The sequence below is a fragment of the Penicillium alfredii genome, assembly GCF_028826965.1.
Source record: "Penicillium alfredii strain IBT 34128 chromosome Unknown utg000009l_segment0_segment0, whole genome shotgun sequence".
NCBI lineage: Eukaryota > Fungi > Ascomycota > Eurotiomycetes > Eurotiales > Aspergillaceae > Penicillium > Penicillium alfredii.
Genome location: NW_026622706.1, coordinates 1,741,122 through 1,761,823, shown reverse-complemented (window position 1 = coordinate 1,761,823; position 20,702 = coordinate 1,741,122). Strand labels below are relative to the sequence as shown.

Sequence of the window (20,702 nt, the reverse complement as noted above, 5' to 3'; positions counted from 1 at the left end):
TCGTTGGCCTGGCACGTTCCACATTCCAACGCGTCTCCGAAGCGCCTAATCGATTGGACCAGCACTTACTTGCTGAGGCTGGGTAATGCAACACTATCCATGGTTTTCTCCGGGCTAGAAAACAGCACTCTCAAACCATGGACTTGTGTGATATGCGACCCCCTGGGTGGATCCCAAATCCCACTAGCGGGCCTCTAAGTCTCCGCTTAGGGGGGGGCGCTAGATGCCGCGCGTTCAGGATTTGTGATGAAGATCATTGTGCAGGAACAGAGACCCTAACATAAATCAGAGACACAGAAATCAACTCATACTCTAACTATCAATATCATCAATAATACCGACATAAACATAAATATTGACACCGCCAGAGAGAGACATATTATGCGGCAGGATGTCTAGCGCAAGATACAAAACATGAATCCCCCTTGCCAAGTTTCAGACTCCCCTTGCACATCCAATCACCAGGCTCTTGCTGGGCCAACCGGGAGATTACTCCGTCACACTGATGCCGCTAACAAACTTGGCTTTCGATGTGGCTGATTCGACAATTGGCCTGGATCGGGCTGATCTGAGATTGATTAAACCTCTTTGTAGGCACTATGACTCGTGATTGTTTCACTGATATTATAGAAATGGGGATTTGATTACTTACCGCGCATGGCTCCCGGGCTGAGTTGTTTTGAATCGGATAAAACAGCCCAGAATCAGCGCGGAGTTGGGGCTTACTGTCAACTTCCATGGGAATTGGGGCCAAGGTGCAACCATGGTAATGTCCCTTGGGACAACATGCACAGTATGGAAAATACTGAGATTATGGAACAGGTGGACCACCGTAAATGATGTACTCGGCAATCTCGGAGTCCATAATGCACCATTCATGGAGTTCGAACCTTCTCCGCTCCCTGCAAATCAGAGTTTCATAGTCTCAAGTCTCACGGTCTAACCCTGGTAATGAAGCCAAGTCCCAGTCCCAGCCCTAGCCCCAAGAAACAAGAGTACAGAATGCACAAGTTAGCTACAACGCCCCAACACACAAGAACACGCCTTTTTCACAACCCCCCCCTCCAAGTACTTCGATCTAAAGATCCACTGTCTTACACCGTCCAGTTTCGCATACCAGCAAGTAGTTCTTCGGTGGATCGGCTTTCAGCTCCGCAAACAATGGGTTACGCGACTTCACCCAAAACGACTGGTTGCCCACAAAATCCTTCAGGTGGGACGGCCGGATGTCGACCAGCGAGGTCACTAAGATGCACGTAGACAGAGCGACACCGGCTTCCGCTCGCACCCGCCGTAGAACAAGATCACGGGCCGACATGGGTTCATCCGTCCGGCTGAGGAGGCCATCGCCCTGTGGGACTGGCATGGACGAAATGTCTGTTGTACCAAACACCCCCGTCACAGTACGAGTTCCGATCTGAAGCCCCACGATAACATCCAGCAACCCAACAAAGAGGAATGGGTGTTGCATGATCTCCACGGCAAACGAGTTGCAGGTCTGGCGCGCCAGCGTCCGATATCGATCATCCGCGAGCAGAGCCCCGAGTCGCAATAGATTACGTGCGATCACACCGTTGACCGAAGGTGTCGCTGACTCAGTGCCGGTCTTCAGTCGGAGAAGCGGTCCTGGCATACCAGGAGTCATGTGGGATGGGGTGCTATAATAACCGGCGGGCGTGGAGTTCGTTTCGGCAAGGAAATTCTCATTGAGATACTCTGGGGAGAGAAAACACCGTCAGTCATTGCAGCAATCTCAGGCAATGGACATCGGATATAACTTACTTTGCAACCGCTCCGCGAACTGCAGATAGCTGTCGTCGAATGTAGCCTCGTACATGTCAAGCAGCCCACTCGTCAAGTAGGCATAGTCGTCGGCGAAGCCTAGGGTATCTCCGCGGCTACCATCCCGATAAATACGCCACAGCTGCCCAGTGGCCTTCTCAAAAAGGTGTTCCTTAATGAAGCCGATCGCACGGGCTGCGGCTTCGCGACACTGCACTGCCTTGGAGCTCTCGATTTCCTCGAACAAAACGCTGCATCTGGCCAGAGCCCCGATCGCCAGTCCGTTCCAGGCCACAATAATCTTATCGTCAAGATCCGGTCGCCCTCGTGTTCGTTCGCGATAATCCCGCATTTTTTGTCTTCCGGCTTTGATCACCTTGACCACCTCGTCTTCTCCAAGTCCAAATTCACGAGCAAGTTTGCTGGGAGTGGCACGTACCGACAAAACGTTCTGATTCATAAACTCGTCATGCGGGTCATATTCAGGCGCGACATTTCCATCTGGAAGAACGCCCCAATGGCGAGCACAAACACCCGCATCCCGGGGACCCAGCACCTGAGTGAGCTCTTTCAGCGACCAAACGTAAAACGCACCCTCTCGCTTTTCTGTGTCATTGGGGGTGGGAAAGCTGTCAGCATCTTCTGACGAGAAGAACCCTCCAGTGGGCGATTGTATGGGAGCGGTCGTCAAGTACGCGGCGAGGTCGTAAACCGCACCCAGGAGTTCAGGGTCGTGAGTCTGGCGGAACGCATCCACATACACATCCAGTAGTTGTGCCTGATCATAGAGCATCTTCTCGAAATGAGGCAAAAGCCAGTCGGTCGTGACACTATACCGGGCAAATCCATGGCCGATATGATCTCTAATACCGCCGCGTGCCATGTTCACTAACGTCGTAACTGCCATAGCGGTTGCCTTCTCGCACTCGTCCTGGCCCACGATATCGGTGACCTGGCTCGGGTAGGCCCCCAGGCGGAGTAGGAAACTGAGATTTGTCGGAGTGGGAAATTTGGGTGCCCGTGAAAACCCGCCGTTGATAGAGTCATACCGAGACGCAAAATGCTGATACGCTTCTTCCAGAAGCTCGATGTCCAGGTCTTCGTCGGACTCGCGTTCGCCATGGTGCGAGTGCGTCCCTTCCTCGGCAAATTCTCGCAATTGCTTGGTAATATCTTTGGCGCTGTCAAGACATCGTTGTTGTTGAGTCTGCCAGACATCCCTCAGCTTCTCCAGAATCTCAACAAACCCAATCGAGTCTGGGCCCAAGTGTGTTGTGGAATTAGGGCCGGGCCAGTAGGTGCCACCAAACACTGGGTCTAGGTCTGGAGTCAAGAAAACATTCAACGGCCAGCCACCGGATCCCGTGGTGGCCTGGACATAGTTCATGTACACGTCGTCGATATCCGGTCGTTCTTCCCGGTCAACCTTGATGGGAACGAAGGACTCATTCAGAATTGCAGCTACCTCAGGCGACATAAATGACTCCTTCTCCATAACGTGACACCCTAGATGACATTAGAGAATGATCAACCAAGAAAGAGTGGGTTATCACACACAGTGGCATGCAGAATAGCCAATACTGAGGAAAACCAATCGGTTGGTCTTCTTGGCAAGCTCAATGGATTCGGCATCCCAGACCTGCCATGCTACCGGGTTGTTCATATGTCCTCTGACCTATTCGCCGTTAGCACCGTGCAGGACAACCGCGAAGCGACACGCTCACATAGGGTGATTTGCTCTGCCGGAGACGGTTGGCCAGTTTCGGCCCTGCCTCAGCCAGGTCGCTGGCCTGCGGCTGTATAGTGGATGCCGCCATGTGGATGGTTGATGAGTGCCCCGAAACTCCTTGGTGGTGGGGGTGGGCGGGCTAGTGAGAATCTATCTGTCGAGTCGATGAGGGGGTGCTAACGGAATCCGGCAAAGGACGACCTCAGCTGATACCAACCCCACGAAGACTGAAACGTGGTGAGTTAAGATTGGCGTTGGGCGCAAGTCAGGCAGAGTGAGCGGGGCGATGAAGAGAAGGCTGAAGCGTGACGAGCAGATAAGCGCACGAGAGCCACCACACCACCCCTCGGGAGATCGGCCCTGTGCGTCATCGACGCATCAAAGCACGTGACCCGCTGCAAAATGGCTATTTTCGGGATATACTGTACTCTATGGTCTATAATGCCTGTAAAATATTGCTATACATCTCATGAGGCGGGTATGTAGTGGCTGGGAGCCCGGAAGACTCGGGGCATGACGCGAATTCTCGAAACTGGGTATCACACCGTCTATTCATCCATCAGTTCGGCCAACTCGCGTTCCTCCTCTTCGGTCAGCATGCTCTCGGTATTCGGCTTGTCCTCTTCTGTGGGCGTGCCTTTCTGGGCCAGTTCCACTGCATTTTGAAGTTCGTCGGGTCGAAGAGACCATTGACGGATGGTGGCATCGATTCCCACGCTGACCACGGTCGAGCCAACCAGCACCAGGCCCGTAACCTCCTCAAAATGTCCGGAGAATGTGTGGTGAAGCTCTCCAGTCTGAGATGGTTAGTATCCTCCGTGCGAATCTGCGAGGGCGAGGGGGAAATACAGATCGATTCCACACTCGGACCTCTTCATCTCGACAAGCCGTCACAACCCAGCCTCCAGGTTCGTAGATGACGATATCTCGCACAAAATCCGGATGCACCAATGTCAGATTAGCTTTCCATCCGTCCTCCCGCATCAGACACTTCGCTGTCTTGTCAGCCGAGGCTGTCCAAAGGTCGGCATCGTTGTCGAAAAAGAGTTTGTAGACACTAGTATCATGGGGAAGTAGAGGCTCCGAGAGATCACCTCCAAGTAAATTGAAGGATCGAATTTCCCGATCACTTCCCGCAGTAAAAATTATTGCCTGTGAGCTTTCTGACTCGGGATCGACGACTAAATCTTGGATCCCACGGGCATGTCCCTTGAGAGTCTCGGTCCGCTGGCCGCTGTTTATATTGAAAACGAGGACTTGCGCATCGGCGCCTCCTGAAATCAGCCAATCTTCTCCGCGGAATCTGACACTTGTGACCGAGCGGACAAAATCGGTATGTCCTTCGTATTGCCTGTGCGGTTGACCCGAGCTCACATCCCAGCTCCAGATGGTCTTATCCCAACACCCAGCAAACAATAGCTTGCCATTAGGGCTCAAACAGACACTCGTTACAGGAGCTGTAGGGCCCTTGAAGAGGGCAGCGGTCTCTCCAGTCTGTGAAGATTGTGAGAACCTGGTGTCGCGCCAGGTAGAGAGGACTACTTACTTCGAGGACAATTCTTCTCACCGTGCCACTACTTTGCGCGATGTAGATAGATCCTGGATTCCACGGGTCTGCGCGAGCCGCTAGGATCTTGCTCGGTAGCTTAATGGGATTTCCATTGCTGTTCTGAGCCTTGGCGTCCTTTCGATGCTGCTCATCCAGCGCAGTGCTGTTTCCGATCAGTAACAAGCCTTCGAAGGTGACCATGGCTCTTCTTACGACGTCTGGAAGAAATGATCCCGGTTTGAGGAAGTCGCCATGATGCAAAATTATGTTGCTTGAAATTGGCAGGGAATAACGATTTTCATAATATCTGCCCGTCGACCCACACACAACCCAATCTGCTCTCGGAGCTCCTGCAGTCCGCCGTAGCCCGAGTGCACCACAAAACCAACAGATTTTGCCGTTCTTCCTTCTTCTCTTCTCAACTCCCCTTCCTTTTTCCCTATTCACACATCCCTCATCTTTCCTCACCTCTTCTGTCTTTTCTCCTTTCTTTACCTCGCGCGACTTCGCGCAGCCCGCCAAGATGGAAATGAACCATTTGATAGGGTCAGTCATCTGCACCTGCTGGTCGAAGCCTGGGTTTGTGCGGCTGGGCTGGAGTTAACACCTGGCAGTCAGCGTTTTAACCTAATCTCGAAAAGCGACATTCGGTAAGGTCCGAGAAAACTGGATTCCATGTTTTCCTCGCTCATTGTCTTTTAGTTATGTCGGCACTCTCCACGAAATCAACCCCGAGGCCTCCACAATAGCTCTTGAGAATGTCATGTCTTTTGGCACAGAGGGACGGCGAGGGAATCCTACAGAGGAGATCGCCCCGTCTACCAGTGTCTACGAATACATTGTCTTCCGGGGCAGCGATGTGAAAGACATTAGCATCGCCCAAGAAGAGAAAAAGGAGACCGCACAACCTGAACCACCCCGGGTACCTGATGACCCTGCCATCCTAGGAGTAAGTTGACACTGCCTTTTCTTGTGTTTCATTTGCCTCGGCCTCCGTGGACATGAGCCTCGGCTCTTTTCACGGTCGGCCAAATGATCAAATGATGAAATATTTTCGGATGTAAACTCACAGACCTGTTCTGAATGCGCAAAATCGTGTGGAGATTTCCGTTGCCTTCCTTCTGAATGATCAATTCCCTCATGCACAATTTCTCAAGTCATCTTGTGACTGTCACAGCTTGCTGACGGAAACAATAGAGCATGTCGCGACCTGGTCCTGGGCCAGGACCCGAGCCTGGCTCTGCGCCCCAGGGCCTCCCTCAGACTCAAGCACCTCCCCAGCCGCCTCAGGGCGCTCGCCAGACCCCTCCTGGCTATCCCCAACAGCCCCCATTCCAGCAAGGCTTCTACCCGCCGTATGGACAACGCTTCGGGCCTCCTCCCCCGTTTCCACCGGGCCCCGGGTTCCCAAACATGCCCTATGGTGCTCCGCCAGGATGGTACCCTCCCCCTGGCCAAGGGTTCCCGCAGGGCCCTGGTCAGTTTCCGCCTCAGATGCCTCTTGGTCTGCCAGGACAGCACCCTCAGCAGCGCCCGGGGCCTCCCGGAGTCGTGCCTGCCCCTAAGCCAACCTCAGAGCTTCCCGTAGGAGATAAAATCCCCAGCAAGCCCGCCAGCCGAAATGCTACCCCTGGTGCGCAGAATGCTCCGGTCCCGCCGGTTGAGTCAAAGCCATCTGTAGCGGAGGTGGTTCATGGCTCAGCAGGTCCTGCGGCTGCGGCCTCTCAGAAGAGTGGTCGGGTTATGCCGGCTATTCCGATCGCCGCGCCGAAGCCCGCAGCTCCCATCCCCACTGCGCCCGCAGCTGGTGGACAGGGAAACGCCCAAAACATTACGGATGCCACTGCCGCAGCCACGGCGGCTGTCGCTGCGGCCATGGCTAAATTGCCACAGCCCGGTGTGCAGAAGAAGCCTGGACAGGCCGATGGCCCTGTTGACTCCCTAACCCGGAAGATGAATGAGATGCGGCCTTATGATGGCGCGCGTGTTCCTCGTGGCGGACACCAGCACCCCCGCGGCGGGCGAGGCGCTGCTCGTGCTCCGCACAAGAAGTTTGAAGTCCCCGAGTCGGACTACGACTTCGAGACGGCCAACGCCAAGTTCAACAAGCATGATTTGGTGAAGGAAGCCATCGCCACTGGGTCTCCTGCTGCCGAAGCTGAGATCCACGCCGCCAACGGTGAGCCGGAAATCACCGAACCCGCTGCCAATGGCACTGCGTCCACGCACGGGTTGTACAACCGTACCACGTCCTTCTTCGATAACATCTCGAGCGAAGCTCGCGACCGGGAAGAGAACGCGGCCACTCGGGTTGGCGGTCGCGAGTGGCGCGGCGAAGAGGAGAAGCGTAACATTGAGACTTTCGGCCAAGGCAGTATCGACGGCTACCGCGGCAACTACCGCGGCCGGGGCCGTGGACGTGGCTATGGTCGGGGACGTGGCTACAATCGGGGCTACGGTGGCCGTGGCCGAGGTGGTCGCGGGGGCCGGGCTCCGTCGCAGTCCACCGGCGTGCCCTCGCAGGGCTAATTTTGATTGAATATCTGCACACATCTTGACTCTTCTAGCGACGGTTGCTATTTCTCGAATCTTTTGGGGGGTGGTAAAACCTATGACTGCAACGAATGATCATGGTTGAATCTTTTCTCTCGGCGCAATGGGAATCGGGGACGGGGCATACTGGGCCGGCAATGCGATCAGTGCTTTACGACAAGCACTGATGGGTTTTCGTGTTTTTTTTTCTCTGCTTTTACTTCCTTTCCTGTCATGCATACCCCCTTTGCGTCTTTCCGGCGGATATCTCCCTTTCGTGTTGTCACTGTCCAAGAACCAGAAGACGCAGAAATGCGAACATTGCAGTGCCTCCGGGCCTTAGCGCATGGATTCCCATCTCATGCGGATGTACCATATCACCCTTGGTGGCAACCTACAGAAAAACCAACAAAAAAAAAAGACGGCCGTCAGGTCTGAGAAGCAATTGTGTCCTCTACGTATAGTGCAATATCCAAGCCCCTAGTGGTACTCAGCCTGATGATGCCCATAGCGTATGTGGCTTGATCCGTAGATGCGGAGATGCGCTTTCTCCTTGTTCCCCGGCATCACTGATCACTCTGCTCGCCTCGGTAGTTGCGCTTCACTAAATCGCAGACCAGTGCTATCATAGACAAAACAGCTCATTTGGCCTTTCACGACAGTCACAATAGCATAGAAGGTTATCATTTTCCAGTCTAATTCTTTCGGCACAATACCAGGACCAACCTCGGGATCTGCCCTCGACCAAGTAGCAAGACTCGATGCCCTCGGTAGAAAGTAGCTTTCTCCTCTTCCTCTCTCCACTTGTCCCACTCGCTCTTATAGAAGATCATCGCTCATTTGTGGGGAGAGAATCAAGCTCCGCTTCTCCAGACGATCCAATTCCAAGTCACACACACACACACACACACTGTACCACGGCTCGCATTTTGGGGTTCTTATTCTGTTCATTCAAAGTTGGCTTCTCACTCGCCCTCTGCCAGACTCGTCGATATCTGGTCACATAGAAAAGAGAGCACGCGAGGAATCGCCCAACTTGCACAACAAAAGCGTCAAAATGTCGCCTGCTGTTGCTCAGGATCCGCAACAATTGCCCTGGGATCCTCACTGTATCACCTTCCCTGCTCGCAAGGATCTTCCTCGGCTATCTGGTGCCCCTGACGGTGCTGCTTGGGTGTGGGGGAAAGATGATCAGGTCTGAGAACCCTCGTTTGTTGAACTTGTTGCATCTACTTCTTTTTTGGTCTCTCCTGCTGATGAACCGGGTTAGCTGGGCCGATTAAACCTCTTGACGCCACAGCGAGTCAAGGGTGCTGCGGCGGAGATCCAAACGGGCGAGATGGTTCGACTGGAGTGAGTAGACAGACCATTATCATGAGCAGACCCGACAAGACTAGACCATCAGCTCATAAACGCAAATCTCAGTCTCCCGCTTGATGTTCCCGAGAAGCCTGCATTCGACCGCGAGACCTTCCAGCATACCATCAAGACGCTCGTGCCGGATATGGCTTACGATGACACTTACTCGCTGAACACGCAGAGTGGAACGCAGTGGGATGGGTTCCGCCATGTAAGGACTGCAGGACACCAACCGAGAACCAATGAGCTGGTGAATTGGAAAAAGCTAAGTGGATTATAACAGTTCTCTAATATCCCAAGCAAGACTTTCTACAACGGAGTATGTCTCGCTAAGCACAGTATTTCTACAGACCAAGGATACGGCTAACCTAACGAAATACCAGGCCAAAAGCACCGACTTTGTTGGCGACACCGCCAACACCCACAGCTGCAGCATCCACCACTGGGCAAACCACGGGATCGCCGGCCGAGGTATTCTGCTAGACTACCGGTACTACGCAATAACCCACAACAAGCCCTACGACCCATACAGCCCGCACGCAATCACATTCGCAGGATTGCAATCCTGCGCAACATGGCAGGGCATCAATCTCCGCCCGGAGTCCGAGGGCGGCGACATTCGCGTCGGCGACATCCTGCTCATTCGGTCTGGGTTCGTGGAGCGGTACGCCGCTGCAACCCGGTCCCATGACGATCTCGCCTTTGCGGGGCTGGCGCGTGATTCTGCGATTCGGGACTGGCTGCATGATTCTTACTTTGCGGCTGTGGCGGGCGACTCGCCTACTTTTGAGATGTGGCCCGTTCCTGACCATGACTATCTCCATCAGGATCTGTTGGCTTTGTGGGGGTGTCCCATTGGGGAGATGTGGGATCTTGAGACTCTTGCGGAGAAGTGTCGTCGGCGTGGGAAGTGGACTTTCTTCATGATAAGTGCGCCTGCGAATATGCCGGGTATGTTGAGCTTTTGTTTCTGCTGTACTATTGTTTGTTGATGTGCTGATGGCTGGGATAGGAGGGGTGGGCTCGCATGCAAATGCCACGGTCATTCTCTAGACCGTCTGGATCTCGTGGTTAGGGCTATATCTAGAAATTTTTGCCTCGACTATTACAAGTTTTCAAGGCGTCAGCTGCGATGTATATTCCGTGATTCACTGGATGCGATGAAAAATTATGCTATTAGGTGGAAACATATCTAGTCTAAATCATTCCCACAACATATTACAGCTGGATCGTGACATCCCCATCGTAGAAGTAAATAATAGCCGCCTCGGTATCAGGGATCAGCACCTCCGCCTTACCGTGATTCACATGGACGATCTCCTGCACCCGGCCCCCGAGAACATAATGGCCCTTACCCTTATCAACCTTGTGTGACCACTGCTCCCCAGCCCAAGTAACATTGTGCGTCGGACCCCCATAGTCCAATCCCAGACCAGCAGAGCCCTGCCCAGACTCCATGCGCTCCATGCGGACATTCTCAGCATTGCGGTCCCCAACATCGAGCGTCACGCTCGCGGCGCCCCGCTTCTCAGGCGAGGTCGGGTCCCAGCGCTTGAGGTTGATCAGCGCAATGCGCGCAAGCTTCCCGGTATGCACGTCGTACTTGGCGTACGCGGTGAACAGCTCGTGGCCCGTGGGCAGCTCGATCACCTTGCCCTGGTCGTCCTTGCCGACGAAGTCGGCGATGAACGGCGCGGATGGGAACACGCCTTGCACCATTGGTCGGCGCGTCTTGGGCGCCGACGAGTCGGACACCCAGAACGCGTGGGCGGCTTCGGGACGCATCGTGTTGGACACGCGCTTGACGCCGGCGGCCATGGCAGTTAGGTGGAAGTCGACGGCCCACATTGCGGACCCGAAGCCGCCAGCGTACTTAATCGGTCGGCCGCCCATGACGCCGGCGGTCTCGGACAGGACGAAGTCGATTTTCGGGTCTGTTTTCTTGATGTCTGCGATGCTCTTGTTGAGCGGCGGGAAACGTTCCGTGATGGCCGTGTGGTTCATCAGTGTTTCTGTACAAGAATTGAAGTCAGTACAATCCTTTGCGTCTGTTTGAATATCCGGATACACACGTTGCATCAGTTCCCCGGAATAATCATTTCCAGCCCCGACCTGGTAGAAGTGCTGAGCAGCGAACTTGGCGTAGCCATTTTTGGCAAGTCCACCCTCGACAACGTCGGTTCTGGAAGGGAAGAAGAGTTAGAACGAAGACTCAACACTATACGCCAAGAGACAGCTTCGATGAGAGGAGAGAAGACATACAAGGTAAAGTGCTGGTCGCGGTTCCGCTTGACAATCACCGAGTTGGGGATATCGCCGATCTCAAAGATGCGGCGGTCATCGCCCTCCAGGTGGAGCTCGTCGATGATACGCTTCTGCAGCGCCAGTGCGCGACGGGTGTATTCCTCAGGACCGTAGTTATAGTAGTCGGGCTCGTTGCCCAGCGCAATACCCGCAACCCGCTTGGGACCGAGCGCCTCGTACGCAAGCTTGACATATTCCAGAGACTGGTCCATCCAGTCCTCGGGCGCATACTCAGGCTTCTTGTGCTTGTCGTTGGTCATGTCGGCTCCGTGGGGAGCGTCCATCTTGGCTTCGCGTTTGGAGCCATCCTTGTTCTTCTCTTGGTACGGCGAGATCGGGGCCTGGATGGTCATAGTGGCATTCGGGAAGAGTTTGAATGTCTCAAAGTACGACGGGCCCAGCTCGAAGGTAGCCCTGCTGTCGATGGGGCAGCCCGGTCCTTTCACACATTTCGTGGCGTTGCTTAGATGGGGGTCGATGGAGACCAGGTCGCCGCTGGTGCCGCCAATGCGAATGATCAAGGGCTTGCCCATGCGAGCGCCGACAGAGGCGACGATGTTATCGGAGAAGTTGTTGTTGAAATGGTGGAGGAAGGCCGTCTCGAAGCCGAAGCTGAAGAAGTCCGCGGGAACTTTGACGGACCCGGCTGGTGCGATGGGCTGAGCACTGACGGAGCGGAATGAGGTGACATTCAGCTCTCGTGCATTGGTCAATGCAGAGAGCAGAAGTGATGCGGCCACTGAGGTCCGCATCTTGAAAACCAAAAAAAGAGGGGGAAGTATGGAAATAAAAATAAAGGAGTGACGTTAAGATTCAAGCTTAGAAACAAAATAAAATCATCTGCAGGGTGCGGGGGGCTTGATGGCGTTTATATTCCGGGGGTTCACGCCATCCCATATGAAGATCCTATTCTTGATTGCGCTAGTTTAGTGAGTTTAGTAAATTTAAGAAGGATTGCTGGAAATTATTGCTACTCTGCCGCGCTTGGGCCTAATGGGTCTGTACCGGGGGGGGGGGGGGGGGACACTAAGCGAAGGTTATGGATACTTTTTAAGGCGAGCTAACGGAGCGGCTATAGATAGTAAAGTAAAATAAGTGAAAAGTAGAAGTAAAGTAGCCCGGGCCACAGCTCTTTTCATCGTTGAGTTGGATCCAAGAATTGTACTAAACAAAATCTGCAGGAGCTGTGATCCAACAGTTCAAGTCACTGGAGGGACCAGGTGGATAGGGGCAAAAGATCCATCTACTGAAGCGAACAAGTCGGGCGAAGCTTCGCCTGGGTGTGGAGATGTTTATTATTGGAGCGCCCAACCACTAACCTTGCGAGGCCTCCCATAATAATAATGCAGCAGATCTATACTTAGTTTTAAGGGTCCAACGAATGGCCCCATGCCAAGTGGGGGGGGGAGCGTGGCTGTGAGCATTGCCTGATCCATGAGTCCCCATGGAAAGAAAAGAAAAGTTGTCAAAGAAACCACGAGTTCTCAAGACGGCACTTCAGACGAAAGGATCAAAGTTGTCTGTGCCCAACCAAGAACCATGATTACGTCGATCTGAAAAATGGGTTCCACGAACGCGGCTCAGTGGGGGCAGAATAAGCCGTTTGTAAAAAGGGCAAAAAAAAAACTGGAGTCGATGGAGTCTGTCAATCTTTTGCCAAGATTGTTTAGCCTCGATGAAGAGAGGCGTCATCATCACTATATCCAGTACTTGATTACATACCACACGATGTTACACGATTCAGTCGCGTAAATATAGACTGACTATTCCGGTTGGTATAATATAAACTCTGTTTTAATTAGAAATTTAGACCAAGAGACGACAATCAAAATATACAATTCCTATTAGGGTTATACTCCAAAAGGGGCGGCCCCCGGGGTCCAATATAATTAGTGGGCATGTTATTATTAGGGCGTGGCTCACGTTTTTGCTTTGACTATAAAGGTACCATGACATATGAGTTTGTTTTTATGTACATTGATTTGCCTTTGAATGGAAAAAATGCGATTGATAACTCACCATACTTCTTTTATGCTCTATGCATACTGCGATGGTTCCCTCCCCAGGCCATCTGCATCACGAATCCTAATATTCTTGGATGAGCAGGGTTCCCCGCTGCTTTAATTACTTGGCAGGGGTCCAACATTGAGGGGCTATGTAATTGGACTGATGAAATTAGCTCGGGCGTTGATATTTTTACTACAAAATGCCCCCGATTCCAGCACAGGCCCTGGATGTCCAATCTTAGATACATGCTCAATCTTGGCACCTTCGACCAAGATGTACGTAAATAGAACTATGGGATAGCTAGTCAGAGACTGCCGAGGGGAGTTTTCAGGCATTGGTGTCTAGTACTGCAGGAGCTGGATCAAATCGTGATGCATCAAAAGATCCCTGGGGTATAGTAGAGCCGGTCAGGTTGCAGCTTTAAGACAGTTCAAGTGAACAGATGAGGTGGGGGTGGAGCAAAGCTGACATGTAATCCCCGGGCATCTGTCAAGACACCCAGTTTTGCATGCTGCCCCAGAGAGGAGATCTAAGGCGTGCAATATTCGTCAAATCATAGATGATGGAAATTGATATTCTTCAATTAGAATATTCCCAACGGTAAAGGGGGGGGCAAGTTCTATCATTCTCTATCGAGTGTTGGTCAGACCGAATTGAACTGGAAGTATGCAAAACACAGCTCAATCTGAAATCTAGATATGCAATATCTCCTCGAATTTCATTGCTCTGGATCCATCGATGTCTCGATGCGACGGATAATGCGCGCAGGATTGCCAGCAACAAAATGGAATGGCGGAACATCCTAGCCAAAGCGTTAGCGAAATTGCTCAGTAGAGAAAAAAAAAAAAAAGTAGAAAACTTGAGGATAAAAAGAGAGAACCATACGCGAGTCACCACCGATCCAGCACCAACCGTACTCCCCTTGCCAACCCGCACACCAGCCAGCACCAGCACATTGCCACCAATCCACACGTCATCTTCGATATGCACCTCCTTGCCAGCCTCAGGACCCTTGAGTCCCTGTCGCACTGTCGGATCCAGTGGATGAATAGCACTGTAGATGGACACATTGGGCCCAAAGAGGACCCGTTCGCCAATAGTGACCAGACAGGTGTCCAGCACGACCATCCCAAAGTTCAAAAAAGAGCCCGGGCCGACTTTGAAATTGAGGCCGTGGTCAACCGTAATCGGGCCATCCACGAAGGGATCGGACTCGTCAAAGAGAGCCTCGTCTTCTTTGGGGTCGGGGTGCACTGGCGGCAGGGGTCGTGAGTCGCCAACAATACTGAAGCAATGAAGCAACTGCAATCAGCGAAAACCCCCTCGATCAATTTTGTTTCAGAGTCTTACTTTCTCCAGAGCTCTACTTTACGCCGCCGCGAAGCTGCCCCGGCGGCATTGAACTCGTCGCATGCTTGCTTGCATCGAGTGCGGTTGGCCTGCAGGTCTTCGTCCCAGGGCATGTACAGCTCGCCGCGGAGCATGCGCGCCCATTCCTTCGAGTTCGCCATGACACAGGATCGTGGTTTTTTTTCTCGTTAATTCGGGCGCGGGCTGCCATTTAAATCATCTCCAGAGCTTTGTATTTCGATGCTTTGGTGACGTCAAGTGAGCCCGGTGCGTTGGTTTACCCCATCGGGTAACTCGGCCAACTATGTGCATTTCATAGTATAATCTGCGACTTTTCTATCTCTTTGCCCTCGAGATCAGCATGGGATGGAATTAGATTCACTGTTAGATGGCTGAATATGTGCTCTCTCTCTCTCTCTCTCTCTCTCTCTCTCTCTCTATTCTTCGGTCTCTGATATGAGTTTCTATTTAATATTCCTTGCCCGGTAGGTCATTTTCCTGTCCCAAGTCATCATTGCAGGAATTGTTGAGATAATTGAATGAAGAGAAAGTTGGAAACTTCCAAGGGACATCAAGGAATCACTTGCATAAACAATTCTAAGCTCGACAATGATATCTTTTTCCAAGTGCCCCTATTTACCACTTTGGGGAAGATGCAAGTGGGTCAAGATGGACATGGGGCGCTCCACGTTCTCTCCACGCTGGGGCTCGGCCCGAGCTGCCGTTCGATGCTCTTTTATTTCAATTCGCAATTCCCCTTCGATGATTTTTTTTTTTTTTTCATCTTGCACTATGAGCACACAAACTCAGACAGAGACCTTTGTCCTACATAATCGTGCATCCCCCGAGCCTGTCGTCCACGAGCCGGCGCAAGAGCCAGAACCCGAACTCTCTCCCAAATGGCGGTATCCCAAGGTCCTCAGCGCGGGCATGTCATTCTTCGTGGCCGGCGTCAATGACGGCAGTCTGGGCTCACTAATCCCCTACGTGATCCGGTCCTACGGGATCGGCACGGACATGGTAGCTGTCATGTAAGTGTACAAAAGCCTAACATAGCATTCAAGTACCGGACTCTCGCTCAGTGCCAAAAGGTACGGCACCACCTTTGCCGGCTGGTTGGTCGCCGCACTTTCCAACAGCACCATCTGCCAATACCTCGACCTAGGCCCGATCCTCGCTGTGGGCGCAGCCCTCCAGATCCTAGCTCATGTGCTGCGCACCTGGATGCCTCCATTCGGGCTGTACGTGGTCACTTTCTTCCTGGCGAGTCTGGGCCAGGCATACAACGACACACATGCCAATACCTTTGTCTCGTCGCTGCGCGGTGCCCACCGCTGGCTCGGTTTCATCCATGCCATGTACATGGCCGGTTGTCTGGTGAGTCCGTTCGTGGCTACAGCCGTGGCGTCGGCGAACCAGGATTCACAGTGGGCGCTGTTCTACCTGTTTCCTTTGGGGCTGGGCGTGGCTAATTTAGCGCTGCTGGGTGTGTCGTTTTGGGATCGGATGGCGCTGGCGCCGAAGCGGAGGAGACACGTTGCTGGAATGTCTGGTGGTGTGGCTGCAGAATCAAGTGGCAAGTCGGCTTTGATGGAGATTACGGTGACGCTGCGTACGCCTGGGGTGTGGCTTTTGAGTCTTTTCTTCTTTTTCTTCTTGGGTGCTACTATCACTGCTGGGGGTATGTACATATCCCTCTTCCCTTCTTTTCTTTTCTTTTCTTTTCTGGCTATTATCCTGAGTAGTCAATACTGACTGCTACAGGCTGGATGGTCGAGTACCTCGTGAACATCCGCAACGGCAACGTCAAAGACATGGGCTACGTACCAGCAGGCTTCTACGGCGGCGGTTTTCTCGGGCGGTTGATCCTAGCCGAGCCCACACATCGGCTGGGCGAGCGGCGGATGATTTTCATCTATGCGATGCTCTGTGTGGGACTGCAATTGGTCTTCTGGCTGTACGTATGCTCTTTGACTTCTCTCCTTCTATACCCCTGTACCCCTACACCCTGTATCCCTAATCCCTATCCCTAAACCTCAAACCTCAACCCCCAAACCTTCAACCCCAAACCCCACTACTATTGCCTTCTCTTCAGTCGATTCAACACTGGGCTATAAAGAGAGTATTGTCTCATAACCTCGCAACAGAGTCCCAAACATCATCACCGAAGCCGTGGCCGTCAGTCTCCTCGGATTCTTCTCAGGGCCATTCTTCGCGACGGTAAGTACAAATGATGCTATCCTAACCAAGCACTCCATTATAATCCCTATGAATTATCAATAGAACTATATTAACAGTATTCTTTAGGGTATATCAGTAGGCTCCAAGATCTTCGCACCCGAGCTCCGATCCTCAGCCATTGGTAAGTTTCCTTTCCTTTCTTTTCCTTTCCTACCCTACCCTCCCTATTACCTACCATACTCCAGCATACCCCCCCCCTTCAAACCACATGAACAAGAATATGTTCATAGCTAACACAATCAGCATTCGTTTTCGTCCTCGGCCAAATTGGCGGCTCCATCTTCCCCGCGCTAACAGGGATCATCGCGTCGCGAGTCGGCGTGCAGGTGCTGCAGCCGATGCTGGTTGGGTTGCTTGGGGCGGCGGGGGTGAGCTGGTTGGTTTTGCCTAAGGATGCGGGGCTGCATCGGGATTAATTTGGTGTTGATTGTTAAGAAGAGTATGGGATGTAGTTGAAAGATGGGGGCACGGGGTATAGTTCCGGCTGTGTCTTGGACAGGATATGCTTTTTTTTTTCTACGGCAAAAGGTGACAGAGAGAGAGAGAGAGAGAGAGAGAAATCAAGATTAAAACAAATCAAATAGAAACTCAATAACACTGATTCACTAACTGCCCGTGCAACCATCAAGTCAACAACTCAAACTCCAGGGTATAAAAAGTCATGACATCGTCACATCACCTATCAGGCGAGAAAGAAAAACGAGGAACCAACCCATTGGTACAGAAATACTAACAAAAAAAACTCCTCGCTCGAATGCGCATCAACAGCACAAACCCTAATCCACTTCAATCCAGACGCTGAGATGCAAACCCAACCCCCACCAACAAATCATCAAAAGAAATCCTCCGGCCACTGAAACCCTGCCTTATCAGCCTGCTGACTATTTCGAGTAGAAGAAGTCTGCGGCTGCAGCGGTGTCACCGCAGCAATAGGATTCGGAGCAGACCGCGGTCTCTTCTTCGTCGGAGACTTGTGAACCTTGGCAGCATTGACCAAAAGCTCCTTGGGCAGGGGCGGTACAGGAGGGATATCGTCGTCGTGGACATAACCTCGAGCACGACTGGGACTCAACGTCGAGAGGGAGACTGGTCGACGAGAAGGACTGCGGTCCGGGTCTAGAGTGCAATGCTGCTGCAGATAAAACGGGCGCGAGACATTGGGTCGGACCGGCGAGGGCGAGAACCCGATCTCATCGGAGACGGCTCCCTCGGAGTCTGGGATGGAGCGGATACCGGGGGACACCAAGCGGAGATTTGAGCGGCCCTGTCTCATGCGCAGGGCGGGCGGAGAGTGCGTTGTAGTCTTCGAAGACGGTGAGCGGGAGGGGCCGGGGGAGAAGGTTCGGGGTTGACGAGCGTAAGGAGACCTTTTTCGCATCGCACCTGCAGGAGAGGCAGGCTGGTGGTAAGCCAGGCGAGCAGCCGGGGACGAAGGGTCCGCGACGCGTTTCTTGCGTTCCACCGAGCCCGGGCTGTCGCCAGCCTCAAACTTCTGCCACTTGGCTTGCCGGGGTGGGCTCAACAGCCCAGACTCGGTCAGCTGCTGGCGCTCGGCGGAGTAGTCTTCGTCGTTGTCTTGGTCGATTGAGTTCTTCGAACGGGGTTGTGGAGGAGGGTTCCGACTAGCGAGAGGTTCAGGAATGGGAGACTTCCTTTTGCGGGAAGAACGGTCCTTACCCATGGCCGACGACGGCCGCAGTTCTTTCGACCGCCGTTTCGGCGACTTGGCCGCCACCGTGCTAGGGGCTGGCCGCGATTCCTCCAAGTTACTCGCTTGGCCCTCTAGGGAGGGCAACGCCGTCAATTCCTCCGCGACGGGCTCAGTCGATTCGGATGCCGTCGCCTGTTGATCTAATAACCGCTCCGACGGCAGCGTGGGGAGCGCGCCAGGAACAAACTTGCGAGGATACTCTGCTGGGTCCATATCCATCGAGAGGGACTTGGGCTGCGGGGTGGGCGCTGGCATTCGTTCCTCATTACCGGTCAGCTCACGAAGCTCTCGCCGGGCACGAGTGAGTTTCTCTTCGAGATTGCTGACTCGCTTAAGTAGCTTTGTCTGACGCGAGAGTTCCTTGCGCGACTTCTGCCTGTGGAGCCCGGGATTCTCAGAATCTTCCGACGTGCGATCATAGGAGAAAGCTGCGGGAGCAGGCGAGGATTCTTGGGATCTGATAAAAGGAATTCCCTTGCGAAGATCCTGGAAAGACGACCGTTTTGAGGCCCCAGACTCGGGGCGTGCCGGTGCCGTACGGTCGCCGTGGTCTACAGAGAAGCGGTGTGGATCACCAATGGCAGTTCCATACTCGACCTTGTCCTGAATATCTTGCCAGGTCTGGTCGGCCAGAGCCGGGTTGACATGCAGGTCGCGGGCATAAGCACCCTTATTGGTGCCCTTGTAGCCGGCCTGCTTCAATTCGGCATACGCCTGCTCAGCCTGGTTGAGGACATCCTGCTGCGACTGGGAGTTGGTCGAACTCTCCGGAGATGTCTTGCCCCATCCTCCGAACGGGTTGAACGCCGAGGCAATGGCCTTGCCGAAACGAAAGATCCCCGACTGGCGATGCTGGGGTCCCGCCGGCTTACTGTCGCGGAAGTAGATGCTGGGCGGTTTCTCGCTGACGCTATCACTCATACTAGCCTCGACAAAGCGCGACTGACGACCCTTGCGATGATGACGGGGACTGTTGGACGCCGCCGCATGTCGGGCACGCAGTGACGCCAGCGAAGCGCGCGGAGAAGCGCGCGGCGAGGCCTTGAAAGCTGCACTCAGGCCCGCACCGGCCCGCATGTGGCGGCGCTCGTGGCCGTAGTCGGCACCTTCTTCGGGCAGAGGCCAATCGTTCGACCGGCGGCGTTTGACCGACTTGGCGGACGGCGAGCGGTAGTCGTCTTCTTCTTCGGCGTCATCGAAGCGCCCGGACATGTCCGAGCTCCAGTCCAAGTCGCCGTCTTCGTCATCGCTGGAGCGCAGGTGTTTGCGCGAGGGGCGCTGCTGCTGCGTGGGGTCGGGATCCACGTCCATGTCGACGGGAGCGCTAGAGATCTGGTGTGCGGGAAGCAGCACGTAGGCAAGGTCAGGGTCCATCCATGTCTTTTATGCGGTTTCTTTTCCCTTCCCTTCCGCAAATTGCATAGGGATGCGTCTTTTCAAGGGGAGAGAGCTTACCTTTGCGTCGGTCATCCCTGTCTACTTTTCCCCCGCGCCCTTGTTGGGGGATAGTTGCAAGTGTATAGAGCTCGGAGAGCAACAAACACAACGGGGGAAACAGATTGAGAGAAGAAGCAAAAGTAAGAAGCAAAAAATAACAAGGCAAAATCCAGGAAATCCAGGCCAAATTAATGTCACGCTCGAGTTTGTGTTGGACGCAGGATTCGGTGGGCGTGGGCTTTTGTTTACATACTCCGCACTTGCCCAGGGAGGAAGTTTGTTGTGGTACCGGGTACACCGACACATCGCAATACTCCCACTGTCGCGGATGTACCCGCTACCTCGGAGAGAATGTCTCGATTTACAACCCCTCCAGTTTACACTATTGACCATACTATTGACCCCTCTCTTGTACACAGTGGCCCCAGAAATGTAGGCGTTTCAAGGGGACGCAGGCCACACCTTGCGGGGGATCGATCGGTGCGATCCCGGATTCCGCGTGTCTCAGGCGGACATGTGCCCGTTCCCGCGACAGGAATGTCGGCCCTTCATTGCAAGGGAAATCTATACAAGTCATGCGATGGGCAATGGCATATAGACTAGATTAATGACACTACAGACTACACACAGTACAGGCGAGTGAAAATCCAAGTTATCGATTTGCGAGTTCAACAATGCTAGGTATCCAAGATGCCAAAACG

At 53.4% G+C, this 20,702-nt stretch overlaps 8 protein-coding genes across 8 annotated transcripts; 3 read left to right on the top strand and 5 right to left on the bottom strand.

Moving 5' to 3' along the window:
• Positions 1–875: 875 nt before the first annotated feature.
• Positions 876–3,599, bottom strand: NUU61_006578 (thioredoxin domain-containing protein; the record flags this gene model as incomplete). The annotated part of the gene is made up of 5 exons (XM_056657105.1): positions 876–902; positions 1,118–1,716; positions 1,783–3,288; positions 3,340–3,457; positions 3,507–3,599. 5 exons carry the CDS (start codon positions 3,597–3,599, stop codon positions 876–878), a joined length of 2,343 nt encoding a protein of 780 aa, XP_056509905.1.
• A 460-nt stretch (positions 3,600–4,059) lies between these two features.
• NUU61_006577 (WD40 repeat domain-containing protein) lies at positions 4,060–5,314 on the bottom strand (the record flags this gene model as incomplete). The annotated part of the gene is made up of 4 exons (XM_056657104.1): positions 4,060–4,308; positions 4,361–5,005; positions 5,058–5,223; positions 5,274–5,314. The coding sequence occupies 4 exons, from the start codon at positions 5,312–5,314 to the stop codon at positions 4,060–4,062; spliced, it is 1,101 nt and encodes a 366-aa protein (XP_056509904.1).
• Positions 5,315–5,583: 269 nt separating this feature from the next.
• On the top strand, positions 5,584–7,589 carry NUU61_006576 (uncharacterized protein; the record flags this gene model as incomplete). Its single annotated transcript, XM_056657103.1, has 4 exons — positions 5,584–5,639; positions 5,702–5,710; positions 5,763–6,009; positions 6,258–7,589. 4 exons carry the CDS (start codon positions 5,584–5,586, stop codon positions 7,587–7,589), a joined length of 1,644 nt encoding a protein of 547 aa, XP_056509903.1.
• A 1,060-nt stretch (positions 7,590–8,649) lies between these two features.
• NUU61_006575 (uncharacterized protein) lies at positions 8,650–10,004 on the top strand (the record flags this gene model as incomplete). Its single annotated transcript, XM_056657102.1, has 6 exons — positions 8,650–8,787; positions 8,863–8,945; positions 9,018–9,162; positions 9,235–9,270; positions 9,335–9,902; positions 9,964–10,004. 6 exons carry the CDS (start codon positions 8,650–8,652, stop codon positions 10,002–10,004), a joined length of 1,011 nt encoding a protein of 336 aa, XP_056509902.1.
• Positions 10,005–10,169: 165 nt separating this feature from the next.
• On the bottom strand, positions 10,170–12,007 carry NUU61_006574 (glycosyl hydrolase family 79 C-terminal domain-containing protein; the record flags this gene model as incomplete). Its single annotated transcript, XM_056657101.1, has 3 exons — positions 10,170–10,963; positions 11,024–11,133; positions 11,214–12,007. 3 exons carry the CDS (start codon positions 12,005–12,007, stop codon positions 10,170–10,172), a joined length of 1,698 nt encoding a protein of 565 aa, XP_056509901.1.
• A 1,973-nt stretch (positions 12,008–13,980) lies between these two features.
• On the bottom strand, positions 13,981–14,773 carry NUU61_006573 (sugar O-acetyltransferase; the record flags this gene model as incomplete). The annotated part of the gene is made up of 3 exons (XM_056657100.1): positions 13,981–14,064; positions 14,148–14,547; positions 14,613–14,773. 3 exons carry the CDS (start codon positions 14,771–14,773, stop codon positions 13,981–13,983), a joined length of 645 nt encoding a protein of 214 aa, XP_056509900.1.
• Positions 14,774–15,404: 631 nt separating this feature from the next.
• NUU61_006572 (putative MFS transporter) lies at positions 15,405–17,269 on the top strand (the record flags this gene model as incomplete). Its single annotated transcript, XM_056657099.1, has 6 exons — positions 15,405–15,643; positions 15,695–16,293; positions 16,377–16,569; positions 16,760–16,832; positions 16,920–16,974; positions 17,097–17,269. The coding sequence occupies 6 exons, from the start codon at positions 15,405–15,407 to the stop codon at positions 17,267–17,269; spliced, it is 1,332 nt and encodes a 443-aa protein (XP_056509899.1).
• A 416-nt stretch (positions 17,270–17,685) lies between these two features.
• On the bottom strand, positions 17,686–19,938 carry NUU61_006571 (putative nuclear RNA binding protein; the record flags this gene model as incomplete). The annotated part of the gene is made up of 1 exon (XM_056657098.1): positions 17,686–19,938. The coding sequence occupies one exon, from the start codon at positions 19,936–19,938 to the stop codon at positions 17,686–17,688; it is 2,253 nt and encodes a 750-aa protein (XP_056509898.1).
• Positions 19,939–20,702: the final 764 nt, after the last annotated feature.